Genomic DNA, 16,344 nt, shown 5'->3' with positions numbered 1-16,344 from the left:
GCCATGTCCAACTTCTGACCTCCAGGACTGAGATGCTCTGTGTGGTTAAAAGCCACTGAATCTGTGCGACTGTCTCAGCGGTGACAGGAGATGCACACACAACCCGGTTCAGTGGTTCCAAGGCGACCCACACAGGGTCCAGGCTGGGGGTTCCTAGAAGCTAGGGGCAGGGAGGGGAGGCGGCGCTGAGAGATCAACACAGAGACAGGCAGAGGTCATGATGTCTATTTATTCCCCACATGTTACGTTATGCTTGTCACCATGGCTAGCACGCAAGAGTTAAGACACATCTCGCCGGACGTGTGCCAGACGGCGGGTGGCCGGCGGCCGTCTCCCTACTAGTTACCTACACACACGGTGCTGGGTCACCTCGCACATGGCCCGACACCACCAGGGAGCCTCCGACGATCCAGCTGCCAACACTGCTGCCGGAGCGGTGGTGCCAGCCGACCCCTCCTCCCCACGCCGTCCCGCCTCGCCTGGGGCCGCCGGGCATCCACGGTGGCTGCCTGGCAATCCCAGGCCAAGGCGGGTGGCACCAGGACCCCCTGCAGCCCCCCCTCCCAACGGGAGGAGGCGCCGGGCCAGCGGGACCACCTGTGGGTAGAAGGGCAGTGGCTGGGACACATGGCCAGGCCGGGATGGGCTCGGGGGCCAGGCTGAAGGTGGTGAGAGGGCCCCTCACGGTCTTTCGGTCTTGAGTACTCGGAAGAGAGCACTGGGATCAGACCCGCGTCCATCCAAATGCTCGACTGGAAGAAAAGTCCCAGAAATGGGTCCTGCACACCCAGGACGTCCACTCCGGGCCGCCCCCAGGCCCAGGGCAACAGAACCGGCTCCTGGGAACATGCAGCGGGAGTTGCTCATGCGAGAACCCGGGTCCAAGGGCCGGGCTGGCTGGCAGGGAGCCCGTCCGAGCAGGGGCGGCTGGGGTGGCCAAGGTCGACGCAGAGAGCAGCTTCTCGTGGGCTGCGAGGACCCTGAAGACAGGCCGAGGGGGCGGGGCTGCGGAAGGGGCTTCGTGCCACGGCTTCCCCGTGGGCGCTTCTTGAGAGCGGCAAAAGGACCCCCCCCAAATTATTCTAGAAAATACTTTAGAGACTGGGTTTTGGGGGGGCTGGGAGTGAGACTGGTGCTGGTCTGTGCTCACAGCTTGCTGGCTCTGTTTCGAGAAGGGTCTGGGGGCCGTGAGAGAGTACAAAAAGGGAGGGAAGGGCTGAGGCAAAAAAATAAAAATAGTAAAAATCCGTCTTAACATGCAGGTCCAATTCCTTTTCCTCTCATGGGCGGTCCAATGGGAAGAGAGACGGAAAAGTGAGAGAAGGCTTCTGGTCAGCCAGGAAGGACCTGATGGCGCTGGGGGGCTGGAGAGAGAAACAGCCCAACTGAGCGGGACTGAGAGGGGTGGGGGATCCGGGTGGGAACCCTCGGCAAGGGGTCTGATGACCAGAGACACCCCCGCGTGGCCTCGGCGACGCGGGCCCGGCCCCGGACTCACTGGGCAGTCATTCCCGCGGGTCGTCGCTGCTGGCACTGGGGGTCCGACTCCGGATCTGACTGCGCAGCTGTTCTATCAACTCTGGGTTCTGCTGCTGCATCTGCTGAGCGAACTGCTGGCCCCTGCGGGGAGGGGAGGTGCACCCGGGCTCAGCCTGGCCCAGGGTGCCCACCCCACGTGCCCCTCGAGGGCAGGGGGACCGCTCCCCGGAGGACGCAGGCCCTACAGAGCAGGTCTCTCTTCCTGGGGGAGTGGGGACACGCCCCGCCTGCCCAGGAGCCCCGCCTGGAAGGTCCACTCACGCCTGGATGAGGCTGGCCAGGTCGTTCTGCGAGGGGTTGGTGCCGGGAGTCCCCGAGGGGTTGTGGCCGCCCGAAATCATGCCGGACATGCTGCAAAGAGAGCCCTTGACTCGCAGACGGTTCAGCCCTCCTCCTCTGATCCCCACTTGGCCCTTCCCCTCTGCCGGCAATGGACATCTCCTGGGGCCCGAACCTGCCCTCAGCCCACGCTTCTCTCTGACTGCAGCCTGTCAATTCCATCAGCTTTCCCAGCAACATCCTTTTTTGGCTTAAAGACAGTGACTCTTAACGGGGCAATGCTGTCCCTCAGGGACACCGGGTGATGCCAGTGACACAGAAGGCCACACAGAGTCTGAGTCCATTGATGGGAAACGTCCAGAACAGGCAAATCCAGAAACAGAGAGTGGGTTCCTGGTGGTCAGGGGCTGGGGATGGTGCTAAGGGGACGGGGTTTCTTTTTCAGATGATGAATGTCTGGAACTAGATGGTGGCCACAGCTACAGGACGTCGTAAATATACTTAATGCCACGGAATCACAAACCTTAAAATGGTTAAAATGGTACATTTTGTGCACCTTGCACCACACTAATTTTAACCGCAAGACCCAAAGGAGAACGGTGGTCACTTACAGCTGTTGCACTTGGGGATTGTTCATGAGGTTGGATGCCTGAAGAAAAACACAGACTTCTCAGAAAAAGCAAGCTCCCAAACGCGTTTCATCACTGACGAGGTTTCCCCGTACGCACCGTGGGCCTCCAGCCCAGAACCCAGAGCGCCAGGCCCGCCTCTTCCCCGGGCCCCACCCCATCCCCACACACTGTGACCCTGCCCTTTCCCCACTTCGATCCCATCTGGACTCTCATCTTAAGATTCCAGGAACCTCGTCATCCTTCCCCGACCAGGGACACCTGGGAGTCAGTTCCAGCTCTGCTATGTGGATGAACATCATCCTGGCATCTCTCCTACACTGACACCCCCAGCCACGTCGGGATTAGCTCCTCTGGGCCGATTTTAAGACGTGCACACGAGCAGAAGCCGGGGAAGCACCTTCCAGGCTGTGGCTCTTTCCGAAAAGGGCTGGAGAGCGCTACCAGCCGGCCTCGGCCAGTCCACTGCCCTGCATGGCTGGGTGTCCAAGCCACGGTCATGCAAGTGTCGGGCATGGATGGGTGCCGACAGCACAGCACGAAGCTAAGGGGGACCGGGACCACCGACCCCGATGGACAAGGCCAAAGGAGCGGCCTCTGTCAGGCCGCTCCCCCCCGCCAGGAGTCCTCTGGCAGCCTCGTGCCCGCCCCGCCCTGGACGAGAGCGGCAGCCCAGGCTCTGAGACGTGGGAGGCCAGACGCTTTCCGCTCAGGTGCAGACGTTTCTCTGATGGGGGGGCTCCAGGCTCCTCTCTCCCTGGCGACCTGAGACCCCCACCCTGAGGCCCCTTGAGCCAGCGGTGTGGCCTGGGGACCGGTGAGACCACCCGGGGGCTGACAGGCATGTGCCGGATATGCTGGGTGCCTGTTCCAGGGGACGGCCCTGTGCAGAACACGCGCATCTGGACCAGAAGGTGGTCGGCCCTTCCTCCGCGGGGCCCCTGCGCCCTGTGTCTCGTCTGCACCTCAGGGAGCAGGTGCAGCGACGCTGCTGTCACCGTGGCCACACCGCAAGGGGGCCCGGACTGGGGGAGAAGGGGCGTGGAAATTCCCCAGGTTATTCAGCTGGGAGAGGTGGGTTCAGCTTGTCCGGCTCCACACCCCACGGCGCCCAGTGTCCATGGTGTCTGCAGTGGGGCGGCCCTGGCCCGGGGCCCGTGGTGACACGGCAGGCGGGGGCCGTTACCATGCTCATGAAGCTTGGGTTGTTCAGCAGGCCCGCGATGTCAAAACTGCCAACACCTCCCGTCTGTGGGGTGAGAAAAGCCCTGGTTAGTGGGGCCTCGACACAGAACCTCGACAGCCGGCCCCCCGGGAACTGAGGGGTAAGGTCCCACCTGGGGCCTGTTGGAATCCTGGGCGTCCCAGCAACCCGGGAGGCCAGGCCCTGCGGCCGGGGGTGCTTTGTGAAAGACGCGCACCACGGTGTGGGTCCCCTGGAAGAGCACGGTATATTAACCGTGTCTTTCACTTTGTGATGCTGACTGTGGCGGGACGGCCCCTCCCAGGGGTGGCCAATCCCTAGAAACTGGTAAACAAATGGCCCGCGAGTGCACCTTTCACGTGCAAACCAGCCTCTACGGGGCTCGGGGCCACTGTACCCCTGCCTTGGTCACCCCGGGCAGCCCCCCTGCCCTGGGGCCATTCAAACTAGCCGATCCCGCACCTGCTCACCCAGCCTGCCAGCTCCTTCCCAAGGCCCACACAGCCCCCAGCCCTCTGCCTCCTGACGAGCTGGGGCTTCCCCATGTGACCCACGCCCTCCCGTTTCCGGGGGCTCTGCGAGGATAAGCCTCTTCCCTCACGACAGGACCCCGTTAAACAGATGCCGGACCCCCGGCACCAGAGACGTTCCTCCCACACGGGTCAGGCCCAGCCCTCGACCCCGAGCCGCCCTGCCCCCGCGGCCAGTCCCCAGAGGACTCACGGGACTGGGTGCCTCTCTCAGCCTCAGCTCCGCCACCTTGAGGTTGGACTTGTAGGTCTCGTTGTCGGGGTCCAGCTCCAAGGCCTTCCTGTAGTAGGCCACGGCCTCCGTGTGCTTGTTCAGGCTGGACAGAGCCAGGCTGCAGGAGGGACAGTGAGCGTGGAGGGCCTGGAAGGCCGTCCGCCTGCCCGCCCAGGCCCAGCAGCCCCGAACTGCTGGGGTCGCCAGGGCTGGGAGGAGGCGGGGCAGGCGTGGTCAGAGCTCCTCCCTCCTCCCAGGCGAGCTGAATCACAGGTGTGTCCTTGGACTGCACTGGAGTTTACGCTAACAAGGAGGCCTGTTTATGCTAATGAGGTAGGCTTCCAGATGTGCTGCTGGCCACAAAGACCAAACTCACCCCCAACTCCCGGGGAGGGAGGCGTTAGAGACGGGCTATAAAACCCACCCCCACTGGTGACCGCCCCGCGTGCTGTGGGGGAGGCGCGCCCCGAACCGCGCAGGACAGCTCTGCCTCGGGACCCTCCCCGACCTCGCCCTTGGCGGCCCTCCGCCTGCTGCTCGTCTGCATCCCTTACGATAAGCCAGAGAAGGTTAAGTGAAACGTTTTCCTGAGTCCTGTGAGCCTTCGAGGGAATCGCTGAACCCAAGGAGAGGGTCGTGGGAACCCGGACTTACAGCTGGTCGGTCAGAAGCTCAGCTGACGGCCTGGACTCGGGATTGGTGCGTGAGGTGGGGCAGCCCAGTGGGCTGGGGCCTTAACGTGCGGGGCCGCGCTGACCCCAGGCAGACAGCATGTACGGGGCGGGCGGCACTCACCCCATCCTGCCGTAGGCCTTGCTGTAGGACGGGTCTATGCAGATGGCCCGCTCGCAGTCCTGAACCGCCCCCGCGTAGTTCCCCAGTTTGCTGTGGGCCGCAGCTCTGGGAGAAGGCAAACCAGGGCAGTCGGGGAGCTGATTGCAGCTTCCCCGTCTGTCAGGTGGGGCGGAGGCAGGGTTGCCAAGGATGGGAGGCCCGGTGGGGCTGGACACCGGGGCTGGCGCCGGAGGATACAGCAATCTGGGTGCCACCCCGTTCACCAGGGAAACCGAGGCTGTGGGGGCAGACGAGTGCGGCCGCTAGCACCACTGACACTGGGCCGCACCTGGCCAGCCACCAGGCATGGGCTCGTTATTTGGGACAGCGGCTGAGCCATCACTAACCCACAGATCGACTGCCCCTCCCATTCCCCTGGGGACCCCGCTCAGCCCGCCCAGGACCCCACCGGTCCCTGCCGTACCTGTTACAGAAGTAGACGGCGTTGGCGGGGTTCAGCTCGATGGCTTTCCCATAGAAGTGCACGGCAGCCTCAAAGTTTTCTACTTTCATCTGTTCGTTCCCTGAAGAGAAAGGGAAGGAAACGTACCCTCGGCTGTTCCCCTCGGACCCCGAAGTTCTGAGATGGCGTTCTCGGCTCGCCCGGCTTCCATGTGGCAGTTCGAGACTTTGGGGGCCCAGGATGCAATGCTTAGACACAGGCTAGGGTGGTGGCATGAGGCGGAGGGCAGGTCTGCGTCCAGCGCAGGGCCTGGCCAGAGCCAGCCCTTGGTGCAGCAGCTGTCACTGTCCTGGTTGTGGTATTTGGGAACCTGAGCCTCAGATACCATCACTTTTGCTCGTTCCTTCAGAAACAGCGCAGTTTTAATGAGATGGAATTCACATACCGTGAGACTCACCCTTTAAAACTGTACATAACTCAGTGGCTTTTAGTATATTCAAAGTGGTCCAGCCATTAGCACTAATTCCAGAACATTCCATTAGCCAAAATAAGCCCCGTCCCCATTAGCTGTCACCCGCCCCCCCACCCAGCCCCTGACAACCACACATCCACTCTCTGTCTGGCTCTGCCTGTTCTGGACGTGTCCCATCAACGGAATCAGACACTGTGTGTCCTTCTGTGTCTGGCTTCTCTCCTTGAGAATCCTGTTCTCAGGGTCCATCCACGCTGGAGCGAGTGTCGGGGCTTCTCTCCTCTGCGTGGCTGAGTGACGTCCCCGTGTGTGGAGGGACACGTGTGTGTGTCCGCTCGTCAGCCGATGGGCACCTGGGCGGCTTCCACTCCTATGCCACTATGAACACGCGTGCACAAGCGTCTTTGTGGATGTGCGTTTGCACCCCTCCTGGGCACGCCCTGGGGTGGAACTGCTGGGTCACATGGTCACTCTATCTAACCATTTGGGAAGCTGTCGGACCGCCCTCCGCAGCAGCCTCACCCTTTAATTCCTCCTGGTCAAGGGTCTGATTTCTCTGCATCTTTGCATCAGTGTAAAAGCCCTCCGGCCCCATCTCCAAAGGCTGGTCTGCCATCTGCTCCACAGCCCAGGACCAGCCGGCCTCTGCCCGTAGCACCCGGCGGCCAGCTGTGCGGGGCGTTCCTCACCTTCGGTTTTGAGGCGTTCTGCCTCGGCCGAGTCCTCCTCCGAAGGTGGGGTTCGCTGGGGGCTCCTCAGATCAGGTGGTATCTCCTGGCCCCAAAGCCACGATGAGCTCTTTGAGGGGCAGCAGGAAACCACTGACCTCCTCCCCCAAGCCCACCACCCTCTCCCCTCCCCCAACCAGCCAGGGGACGCCCGAGGACAGCTGAGCTCTGGGGGGTAACTCAGGCCCTCGAACTGAGACAGAACCACAGCCCCGCAGTGCCCGAGGCTCACCCTGCCCGCCGCAGCTGCTTCAAATATTTCGGGAAGAGTCTGGGGGAGCGCGAGGTCGCTATCCTCCACCGTCACCCCGAAAGCAGTCTCCAGGCATTGGATGGCAACTGTCAGGGGGACAAAGGTGTGCTCTACTGAACCCAACCCCAAGCTGACGATTCTGGGGGGCAGCGCTCACGTTTCCTTTCTTGGACGTGCTCGCTAAGGCCTCGGATGCACCAGGCGCTGCGTGCGCCCTGCGGGGCCCTATGGGTGCCAGCTGTGATTCCTCGGGCAGCTCAGGATGGACCTGCCCCTCGAGCCCCGAGGCCGGGAGGAGTGGAGGAGCCGCCGTCCCTGCCGCACGGGGCTCAGGTGGTGACGCCAGGCCTCTCTGTGGGGTCACAATGCTGGGGCTGCCCGGGTGGGAGGCCTCGGGGGTTCGGTGCGGCCCGGTGGGCATGGAACAGCTACCTCCTGCCAGGCAGGCTAGCAGCCGGGTCTGGGCTGGGCCCCCCACCCCTGGCCTCTCTCACTCCTTTGACCGGTAGGGACACACGCACAACGGGGGACATGGAAAACCTTCGGGAACTGCATCCCTCCAGAAGAGAACAGCTGCGGGAGGCCCAGCCTAAAGTGAGGGAGGCGGGGGGCAGCCCTGCACCCGCCTGGGGCTCAGCATCCCTACCTGTGAAACGAGGACAGGGACCAGCCTATCGCTCCCACCCCGCGGAGCTTCTAGGCGCTGATGCAGGTGGGGGGTCGGGCAGGGGACTCGAGGCCCTGGGAGGCGCGCGTGGCCCGCAGCACGTACCTTCCAAGCTCTCCTGGGCGTCAGAGGAGAGCTCCCCGTGCCGGAGCTGGTCATGCAGGAACTGGATGATGGCGTAGGCCAGACGCTTCTTGTTATCCATCTTGAGATGGGAGCAGACAAGGTCTGGGGGTTTCAGGATCTGCGGACAGCGGTCCACAGTGTGAGGACAGGACGGGCGGCGGGCACAGCCGAGCCTTTGCCCCTCTGCCCTCACGCACCCGCCCTGCCCGGCAGGAGCCACTTTAACTCACTGGCTAATTGTGTCTGCCTGACAACGGTGAGGCAGACATGTGAATTCTCCACATTTCACAGAGGAGACGCTGAGGCTGTAGGTCCAGAGCCCCTTGCCGTCCTGCCTGACTCTAACCCCAGGGTGATGTGGCCCTGGGCACGGTGGTCATCCCTCCTCACCAGCTGGACGGGGGGCGTGGGGCTCCCCAGGGACACAGAGGGCAGGCTGCAGCCCCACCTGTTGCTACTCCACGCTCTGGACAAGAAAACGGTCCAACAGTTTCCGGGCCCCGAACACCCGGGGGACACGCACCGCCCACGAGGGTCAGACAGGACCCCTGGGTGGGCCTGAGCAGACCAAAGGCCCAGAGGGCACTGACACCCCCTCCCAGGCCACCTCAGGGCCTCCTCTGGGTTCCTCTACAAACTGCTGTATTCCTAGGCCAGGTGTGACTCTCCCAAGGGGACACAGGTGACAGCTGTGGTCGTCACAACTTGGCGGATGGCCCCCTACAGTGCTGAGGCGAGACGCCTGGAGAACGGGCGTGGGAAGGGCCTGTTCCCCGTGGGCCGTGGCGCGCCAGGCACTTCACACACAGCCTCGCCCCCTGCACAGGCCCATCTCCCACGCTTGCCCGAGGCCAGGCAGGGCTCGCCTGGGAGGGCGGGAGCCATGGTGTGAAGCATCTTGGCCCCCCAAACACGCCCCCGCAGGGTGAACAGCCTGTGTGGCTTGGAAATCGAGAGGCGGCCTCCTGGCTGGGTTATCATTAACCCACCACTGGCCAGCGGCGGGTAAACAAACCACACAGAGCAAGTCACAAGCCCCAGGCTTCGCACACTGGCCGACAGCAGGCCGGGCGCTGCCGGCCCAGAGCCGCCGGGCGAGTGCAGTCAAGACACGCGATGCTGGCCATGCTCAGAGCCGTTTCCGGTTCACAGAAAACCACATCCATCGACAACTTAAAAAAAGGGAGAGAAGCCAGACACAGAAGGCCACACAGTGTGTGATCCCACTGACGGGAAACGTCCAGGAGAGGCCGATCCACAGACACAGAGAGCGGGTTCGTGGTTGCCAGGGGCTGAGGAGGGGGTGGGGCTTCTTTTGGGGTCACGGAATGTTCTGAAATTAGTGGTGATGGTTGCACAGCACCGTGAATATACTAAAATCTACTAAGTTTTACGGTATGTGAATTATATCTCAAATTTTAAAAAGGGAAGGACTTAAAGCAGCTATATTGTACAGCTGGACAGGGCACTCTGGCCACCCCCGGAAAGCTCTACGGGGATGGTAATGAGCTTTCTCCTCCCCCATTTCTGGATACAACGAGCCTTTACCAAGCAAGCGCCTTTGGCCCAAGAGCGTCCCAGGAACTGGGAGGTCTGGAATCAGGACGCCAGAGGACAGACGGCCAGCCCCAGATGCACAGGCTCTCAGGGGCAACACAGAGGGGCCCAGGGAGACCAGCCAGCACAACCCGTTCGTTCTGAAGACAGTGAAACCCCCAAAGGTGAGTCATCTTCCCCAGCCGAACCAGTGAGCCGCTGCCCAAAACGTCAACAAGGTTCTGGTTTTACAGACATTTGACAGAGGCATCATTCACCACAGCCGAAAGGCAGACAGAACCCAACGTCCATGCATGGATGGAGCAACAGATGTGATCCATCCACACAGCAGAATATGATTCAGCCTTAAAAAAGAAGGAAGTTCTGACACCTGCTACAACCTGGATGAACCTTAAGGACGTGATTGCTCAGTGAGATAAACTAGACACAGGACAAACGCTGTCTGATTCAATTCACATGAGGTCCCTAAAGGGCTCAAATCCATAGAGACAGGAACTAGACGGTGGCGGCCAGGGGCTGGGGGACTCTGTTTCATGGGGACAGAGCTTCAGTTTGGGAAGATGAGAAAGTTCTGGGGATGGATGGTGGGGATGGTTGTACGACAACGTGAAGGTGCCTAATGTCACTGAGCTGTGCGCTTAACGATGGTTAAGATGATAAACTTCACGGTATATCTATTTTACTGTAACTAGAAAAAATCTGTTTTCAAAGCCCGAAGTGGTCCTCTTAGGATGTGAACCTCCGAGACCCCAGGACCCTGATCCTTCTGTACGTTCTGTTCTAATCAGGGGTCAAGGGCCACACCTGGCAGCCGCCTGTTTGGCTGAGGATGTCTTTTCATCCCTACGTTATAGAAGTGTCTGCAGAGCACGCTCGGTTTTCCTCAAGGGCCCCAAAGCCCACAGAATTTACCACCTGGGCCTTCATGTTTGCCAACCCCTCCCAGCCGACTTCTCGATCACCGAACAGGATGGAGGGGTGCCAGGGTCTCCCAGAGGGGGTCACAGGTTGACAGGTCACATGGGAAGGTCACAGGCTGGGCAGCTGGGGCTCCCCCAATGTGTTCCAGGCAGCACTTAGGGGCACGACCCCCCTGCCAGACCCATGGGAGCTGGTACTGGGTGACTGGGCTTCACACTGGGCTCGAGGATCTGTGCGTGGGGGGATCTGTTTTCCTCACAGGGAACTAATGTAGGCCCTGTGGTGACAAGCGTTTGCTTAAGAGTAGGATAAAGAGGCAATCTGATCTTTACGTGACTGAGCTGTGAGGACGGAGGGGGTGACTCTGAGGGGACCGTCAGGGTGCAGAGAACTGAGACACGAAGTCACACCCGTTCCTGGCACAGCTTCAGTTCTTCCAAGGGCCCCGGCCCTTTGTACCTCAGGGCCTTTGTACATGCTGCTACCAGCCCTCCCACCCCGACTAAACGGCTCATTTGAGGCAACCGCTACCCGGTTTCCTGGTTCCCGGCTTCTCCTGGTCTACTGACATGACCTCCTCCCGAGGGCCGGCCCCCCAAGTTGACACAGTGAGCACCGAGACCAGGGCTCCCAGAGGCGCCCTGGGGGTAACAGCGGGCTCTGCAGTCTTAGCACCTGAGGTCCAGCCGTCTCCACCCGAGGCCAGCTCCACGTCGCCTCCCCACCCCTGAGCCGGGATGCTCGTGTCACAGCTGAAGGAGCCCCCGCGATGCCCTCTCTTTCCTCTTCTATAAAACAGGGTAGCAGAGGCTGTGGTGAGACTCCAGCGCCCCACGCGGAGCTTCTCCCCCGGGCTCTATCCGCATGGTGCGGGGGAGGTCACTCCTTTTGTGGAGAGTGTGCACTGTAGGGTATTTAACAGCATCCCGGCATCCGTCCAACAGTGTCCCCCGGGGGCAGAATCACTCGGGGCGAGACCCCCGGAGGTTACGTTCCATGACTGTCTGACCTTTGAGGTCCCGGGATGCTACACACATTTAAATCCACACCTGAGTGGGAGGGAGGGGAGGTGACTCACACATGCTGGGGGTCACCCTGGTTTACACTGTCTGATCATCAGGGGTTTATTCTGGTGTCCAGTGTGAACAGGGATCAAACTCAATTTTTTCCCAAATAATGAATGCAGGGCCCCTCCCCCTTAGCACAGCTGACATGGGAGCTGGGTCACTCTCTGTGGGGGCTGTCCTGGGCACCATGGGGTGTGGAGCAGCCCCCCTCCCCCACAGGGGTAACAATCACAAAAGTCTCCAGACGTCACCAAACCACCACCAGCTGAAAATCACTGATAAACACTCAGTGGGAAAAATAAAAGTCAGCACGGGTCAGAGTTTCTGGCCAAACGACTTGGCTGCAAACTTTCAGCAAATCCTGTGTTTGCAGAGTATTTGGGGTTTCCGGACTGCAGAAAAGCGGATGTGGGTCCACAGCGGGGACCCAGCACATGTCCGAGACAGGCGCGCCGTGAGGACTGCCGCTCTCCTGCCTCTTGGGCGCGGAACAGCTGTCGGCCCTTCCGCGCCTTCCCGCTCCCTGCAAAGCCGGCCCAGGAACGCCAGGACGCTCTTTTCCTTGACTGCCCCTGGGCACTGGGGTCTCGGGAACAATCCCGACTTGTTGGGCTTTGGCTGCCGGACAGAATTCTTGGGGCAGGCCGCTCTCTCTGCGAACAGCGAGGGCTTTGTGAGGCTCCAAAGGCACCTGGGGCGCTGGCTGCAGGTGCGGGGTTCAGGCGCGAGCCTGGCCGGGGGACGGACGCTGGCCCCGGGATGCGGCTGCAGCGGGGGTCCCGGTGCCAGTTCCTCCCTGTGCGTTCAGAACCCCCGCCGGCTCTCCGTCCACCTTTCCATTTTATCATTAAAAACACCCCAGCCTCGGGACTTCCCTGGCGGTCCAGTGGTTAGGACGCCGCGCTTCCAGTGCAAGAGGCATGGGTTTGATCCGCAGTCCGAGAACTAAGATCTCACATGCTGTGCAGCTCGGCCAAAAAACCCCCAAACACCCCAGCCTCTACTCCTTTTATTTCCCCGCTCAAAACTGATCATTTGAAGAGGCAAAAGGGTACACTCAGGAAAATCAGTGACCCAGCCACGGACCCCAGGAAGGAGAAGCACCCTCTTTCTGAGACTGCCCACCCCTTCTGGGGGTGCCCTGCCCCCCTTCCACCCCGAATCCAGCTCTTCTCACCAACACCAGTGTGTGCAAGCTGGTCCTCTGCTCCTCCCTCCCCTCCCAGGGCACCTAGGGTTCCCAGGAAAGGGCGGTCCCAAGAGCTGGAACTCAGGCTCCAGCCCGAGCCCCACATCGCAGCCCTGTTTTCCTCTGAGGGGTTGCCAGGATGTCCTGCACTCTAAAAACCCTCCACAGCCCCCCAAAACCTCCTGAGCAGGCACATGTGGCCCCTCACCAAAGCCCCTGTGCTCTGCTCAAACGCAATGCTCACCTTCCCTCCTGCCATCTGGGAACCACTCACTCCCCCTTCAACACCAAGCCAGAAGGTCACCTCCTCAGACAGAGCTGGACACCCTCTTCTTCCAGCAAAGCCCAGTACTTGTCCTGCCTCTGGTCCAGCATCTCCTACAAGGCCTTCCGACTCTTTCCTGGCCTGCCCACTCTGCACCCGACTGTGAGCCACTGGACAGATCACCTTCCCCCAGGGACCCCAGCACTCAGGGGCGTTTGGTCCACATGGACTCAGAGAAACCTTGGATCCTTGTCATGGTCAGAGACACGTGACCAGGTTCCTTTGGGAGGTCGTTTCTCTTGGGTCTCGGTTTCCTCATCAGCAGAGGGGATGACAAGCCTACCTACCAACTGTCCCCTTTACTCTTTCACTCTCACTGTGCATGGGCCGCCAAGGCCAGCATTGGGTCTTGCCCCCCCAAAAAAAGGAGGAACAAGTAAGACTATAGCTCTCAATCCGGGGCAGAGCTTAACCCCATTTAGAACCACTCACCCTTTCAGGAAGACTGAATTATAAACCCCTGAATGAAATCCTTGGAGTGCCCAGGACTTTCCAGGCCCTGAGCTGAGTACACATAATGGCCTATTTCAGGGGTCAGCAAACATTTTCTGAAAAGGAGGGTCAGAATGAGGACGTTCAGCTTCCCAGGCCATGGATAACATGTATGCAATCAAGTGGGCTGTGATCCCACAAAACCTCATTCACAAACACAGGCTGCAGGGGGATTTGGCCCCCTGGTTACAGTTTGTTTAATCTAACTCCCATTGTACAGAACAAAAAACTGAGGCTTAGAGAGATGGGGGCACCCCCCCAAGGGCACCCAGCTAAGATGCAAATCGGCAGTTTTGAACCTGGGCGGGCTGATTCCAGAGCCTAAACTCCAAAATACACTTTCCTCATCCCACAAAAGTGGGCATGCATACAAAACCGTGCACGTGATTTCTTGGGGGTTCACACCCTCTGCCCCCTCTGAAGCCCACTGGCAAAGAATCACTAGTCTAGGGTAGGATTTAACTTTGGCACTGTGGACATTTGGGGCCAGATCATTTTTTGTGGGGGCCGTCCTGTGCACTGAGGGGCGTGGAGCAACCACCCTGGTCCCCACCCACTTGGTGCCAGGAGTGCCCCTGGTCATGAAAGCCACAGATGTCCCCAGACACGGCCCCGGGTCCCCTGACAGGACAAAATCCCTGGTCTACAGAGAGGAAAAGCAGACAAAAATAACCAGTGAGGCAGAAACAAAGGAAAATGGAAACATCACTCAGCGAGGATGCAGAGTGCACCCGCATTTCCTGGCACCTAATAACAAAACTAGCTGTCCTCTAGAAAGCTCTCGACAAGGAGAGGAAAACTAAGTAAAGAATGTTCCACGTGTATTTAACCTCAAAATGCCTATAAGAGGCATGTACTTCTAGAACCCCTATTAGTAGAAGAAAAGGGCTGGTGGAGAGTGGAAGCGATCTCCCCGAGCTTACACAGCCAGCGAGAGGTGGACGAGCTGGTCCTCGACCCCAGATTTCTCCCACCTCCAGCACAGTAGGCAGAGGCCCTCCGTGTGAAATCACACTAACCGCTGCTGCTCCCTTTGAGCTCTCACTTCGCGCTGGGGGCCCTGCGACTTTAATCCTCTCGGAAGCCTCCCACCCCAGGCAGTGGCGGAGACGACGCCCATTTTACAGAAGGGGAAACTGAGGCTCCGAGAAGCCAAGAGGCTGGCTAAGGTCACCCATGTAGAGAGTGGCGGCGCCGAGACAGGAGCCCCGACTTGAACCCCACGAACGGGGGCCCCGATTCAAAAGGACCGTGTTTCCGGAAAGCAGCGGACACCCAGCAAGCGCTCACTATGTGCGGAGCGCTTCGCCTCCCGCTGTCCACCCGCCGGCCTGCGAACCCGCATTTCCCGGGCCTGGGGTCTGCGGGAGGGAGACCCGGGCCGGCGAGGGCCTGCCCGACGCCGTCCGGCCTCAGTTTCCCCTCCGCGCCGCCCACTCATAGTACCCCGCGGACGCGGCGACCCCGGCCCCACACCGACGTCCTCTTACGGAGCCCGGAGCCCTGGGAGCCCCAAGAGCCCCGAACCGCGGACCTCAGGCCCGCCGAGCTCAGCGCCGAGCACCCCCCACTCACCTCTCAGGCAGCCGAACCCCGACCCACCGACGGCTGCGCCTGCGTACCGCGGCCCCGCCCGGTCCCGCCCCCCCCCCAGCTGCGACGCCTGCGCAGAAGGAGCCAGCACCCGCGGGCTTTCATTTTGCGCAGGCGCACCAATTATCTAGGCGGGCGTGGGGGGGAAGTGACGCAATTTAGAGGCTGGGACAAGCTAGTCGTTAGGGCAACTGACCTCTGCGACCGAAAGGAGGGCGGAAATCAGAAGTGACCGGAATGGAGCGGTGCATGGTGGGACAGTGGCGGACTCTTGTGGGTTGGCGGAGCCGTCATGTGGTGCAGAGTCGACCACGTGGTGCAGTTGTGTTTAGGTATCTGGCGACCAGAGAATTACAGGCGTTCTTTGAACATATTTGTTCATTTATTCACCCACCTATCCACCTACAAGTGCGTTCTTTCATTTATTCAATCCATAAGAGTAAAGTAATAGAGATATTTGTTTACAGCAGATGTCTAATAGTCGAAAAATATTTATTGCACACCAACTCTGATGGCCAACAAAATGTTTGCTCTCATTACCTTGTATTGGGGTAGACGGACTATAAACTAGTATACTAGTACATAAATGAACAAATTTTACTTAATGGCAAGCGCTATGAAGAAAAAGTGGGGTGCTGTGATTGTGATGGGCGGGGGTAAGTTGGCTGGGATGATTAGGGAAGGCCTCTCTTTCACACGTGGATTTGGAGTACGGAAGGAAAGCACTCCAAGTACAGGAAACAGCGAAAATGAAGATTAACAGAACTAAACTTGATGTCCTCAAGAGAGAAAAAACCGAGGGTGGGTAACGCGAAATTCCCTAGTAAATTAGCGTTAAAGTTGCCAGAAGCGTTCTCCTAACTCATTTTTATCCTACTTAAAACGCATGCACACGTAACACCCTGGGTTATTTTCATTTTTTTTCAGAAATAAATGAGGTGGGTTTTGGGGCCGGTTTAATTCTCGCAACTTTTTCTTTCTGGGTGTTTTAGACGGTTCAAGGTTTTGTGTTAACCGAGAACCCTAGATATAGGTCAGGTAACTGCACTGTTCCAAAACACCTGTTGTTTGAAGTCGTGGATCCGTTCACTGAAGCTTTCTCAATGATACTTGCTTACATTTCTGTTTTTTAAATGAATGTGTGTTTAATTTAATTGACCAACTGGATTCAGCTAACATATGTGGCGCACCATCTCTGTTCATTAGACGCTAGAAGCTGGCCAGGATGCTGGGAATGGGATAAGAGCCTGAGATATGGGAAGGGACCACGGAGGACCTTAAGTGAGGGAGATAACTTGTAAAACTAGCCAAATACCCAACAA

The 16,344-nt window shown here is 59.5% G+C and overlaps 1 protein-coding gene across 3 annotated transcripts; it reads right to left on the bottom strand.

Annotated features, from left to right (window-relative positions):
* Positions 1 to 211: 211 nt before the first annotated feature.
* On the bottom strand, positions 212 to 15,127 carry SGTA (small glutamine rich tetratricopeptide repeat co-chaperone alpha). Of its 3 annotated transcripts, none has more exons than XM_012539095.3 (12): positions 15,005 to 15,127; positions 7,858 to 7,996; positions 7,065 to 7,171; positions 6,794 to 6,902; positions 5,654 to 5,753; positions 5,191 to 5,295; positions 4,375 to 4,513; positions 3,634 to 3,696; positions 2,430 to 2,467; positions 1,801 to 1,890; positions 1,499 to 1,620; positions 212 to 1,364 (listed from the first exon to the last, which is right to left on the bottom strand). In XM_012539095.3, the coding sequence occupies exons 2-11, from the start codon at positions 7,955 to 7,957 to the stop codon at positions 1,506 to 1,508; spliced, it is 966 nt and encodes a 321-aa protein (XP_012394549.1). In that variant the 5' UTR covers positions 7,958 to 7,996; positions 15,005 to 15,127; the 3' UTR covers positions 212 to 1,364; positions 1,499 to 1,505. The 3 variants fall into 3 exon arrangements, with proteins under 3 accessions (XP_012394549.1, XP_012394551.1, XP_012394550.1); XM_012539097.3 differs by having other exon boundaries at positions 6,794 to 6,878; XM_012539096.3 differs by lacking the exon at positions 15,005 to 15,127 and adding an exon at positions 8,109 to 8,342.
* Positions 15,128 to 16,344: the final 1,217 nt, after the last annotated feature.

This window comes from Orcinus orca, chromosome 3, assembly GCF_937001465.1.
Source record: "Orcinus orca chromosome 3, mOrcOrc1.1, whole genome shotgun sequence".
Taxonomy (NCBI): domain Eukaryota; kingdom Metazoa; phylum Chordata; class Mammalia; order Artiodactyla; family Delphinidae; genus Orcinus; species Orcinus orca.
Note: the sequence above shows the minus strand (reverse complement) of the source record. Positions and strands in the feature narration are given on the sequence as shown.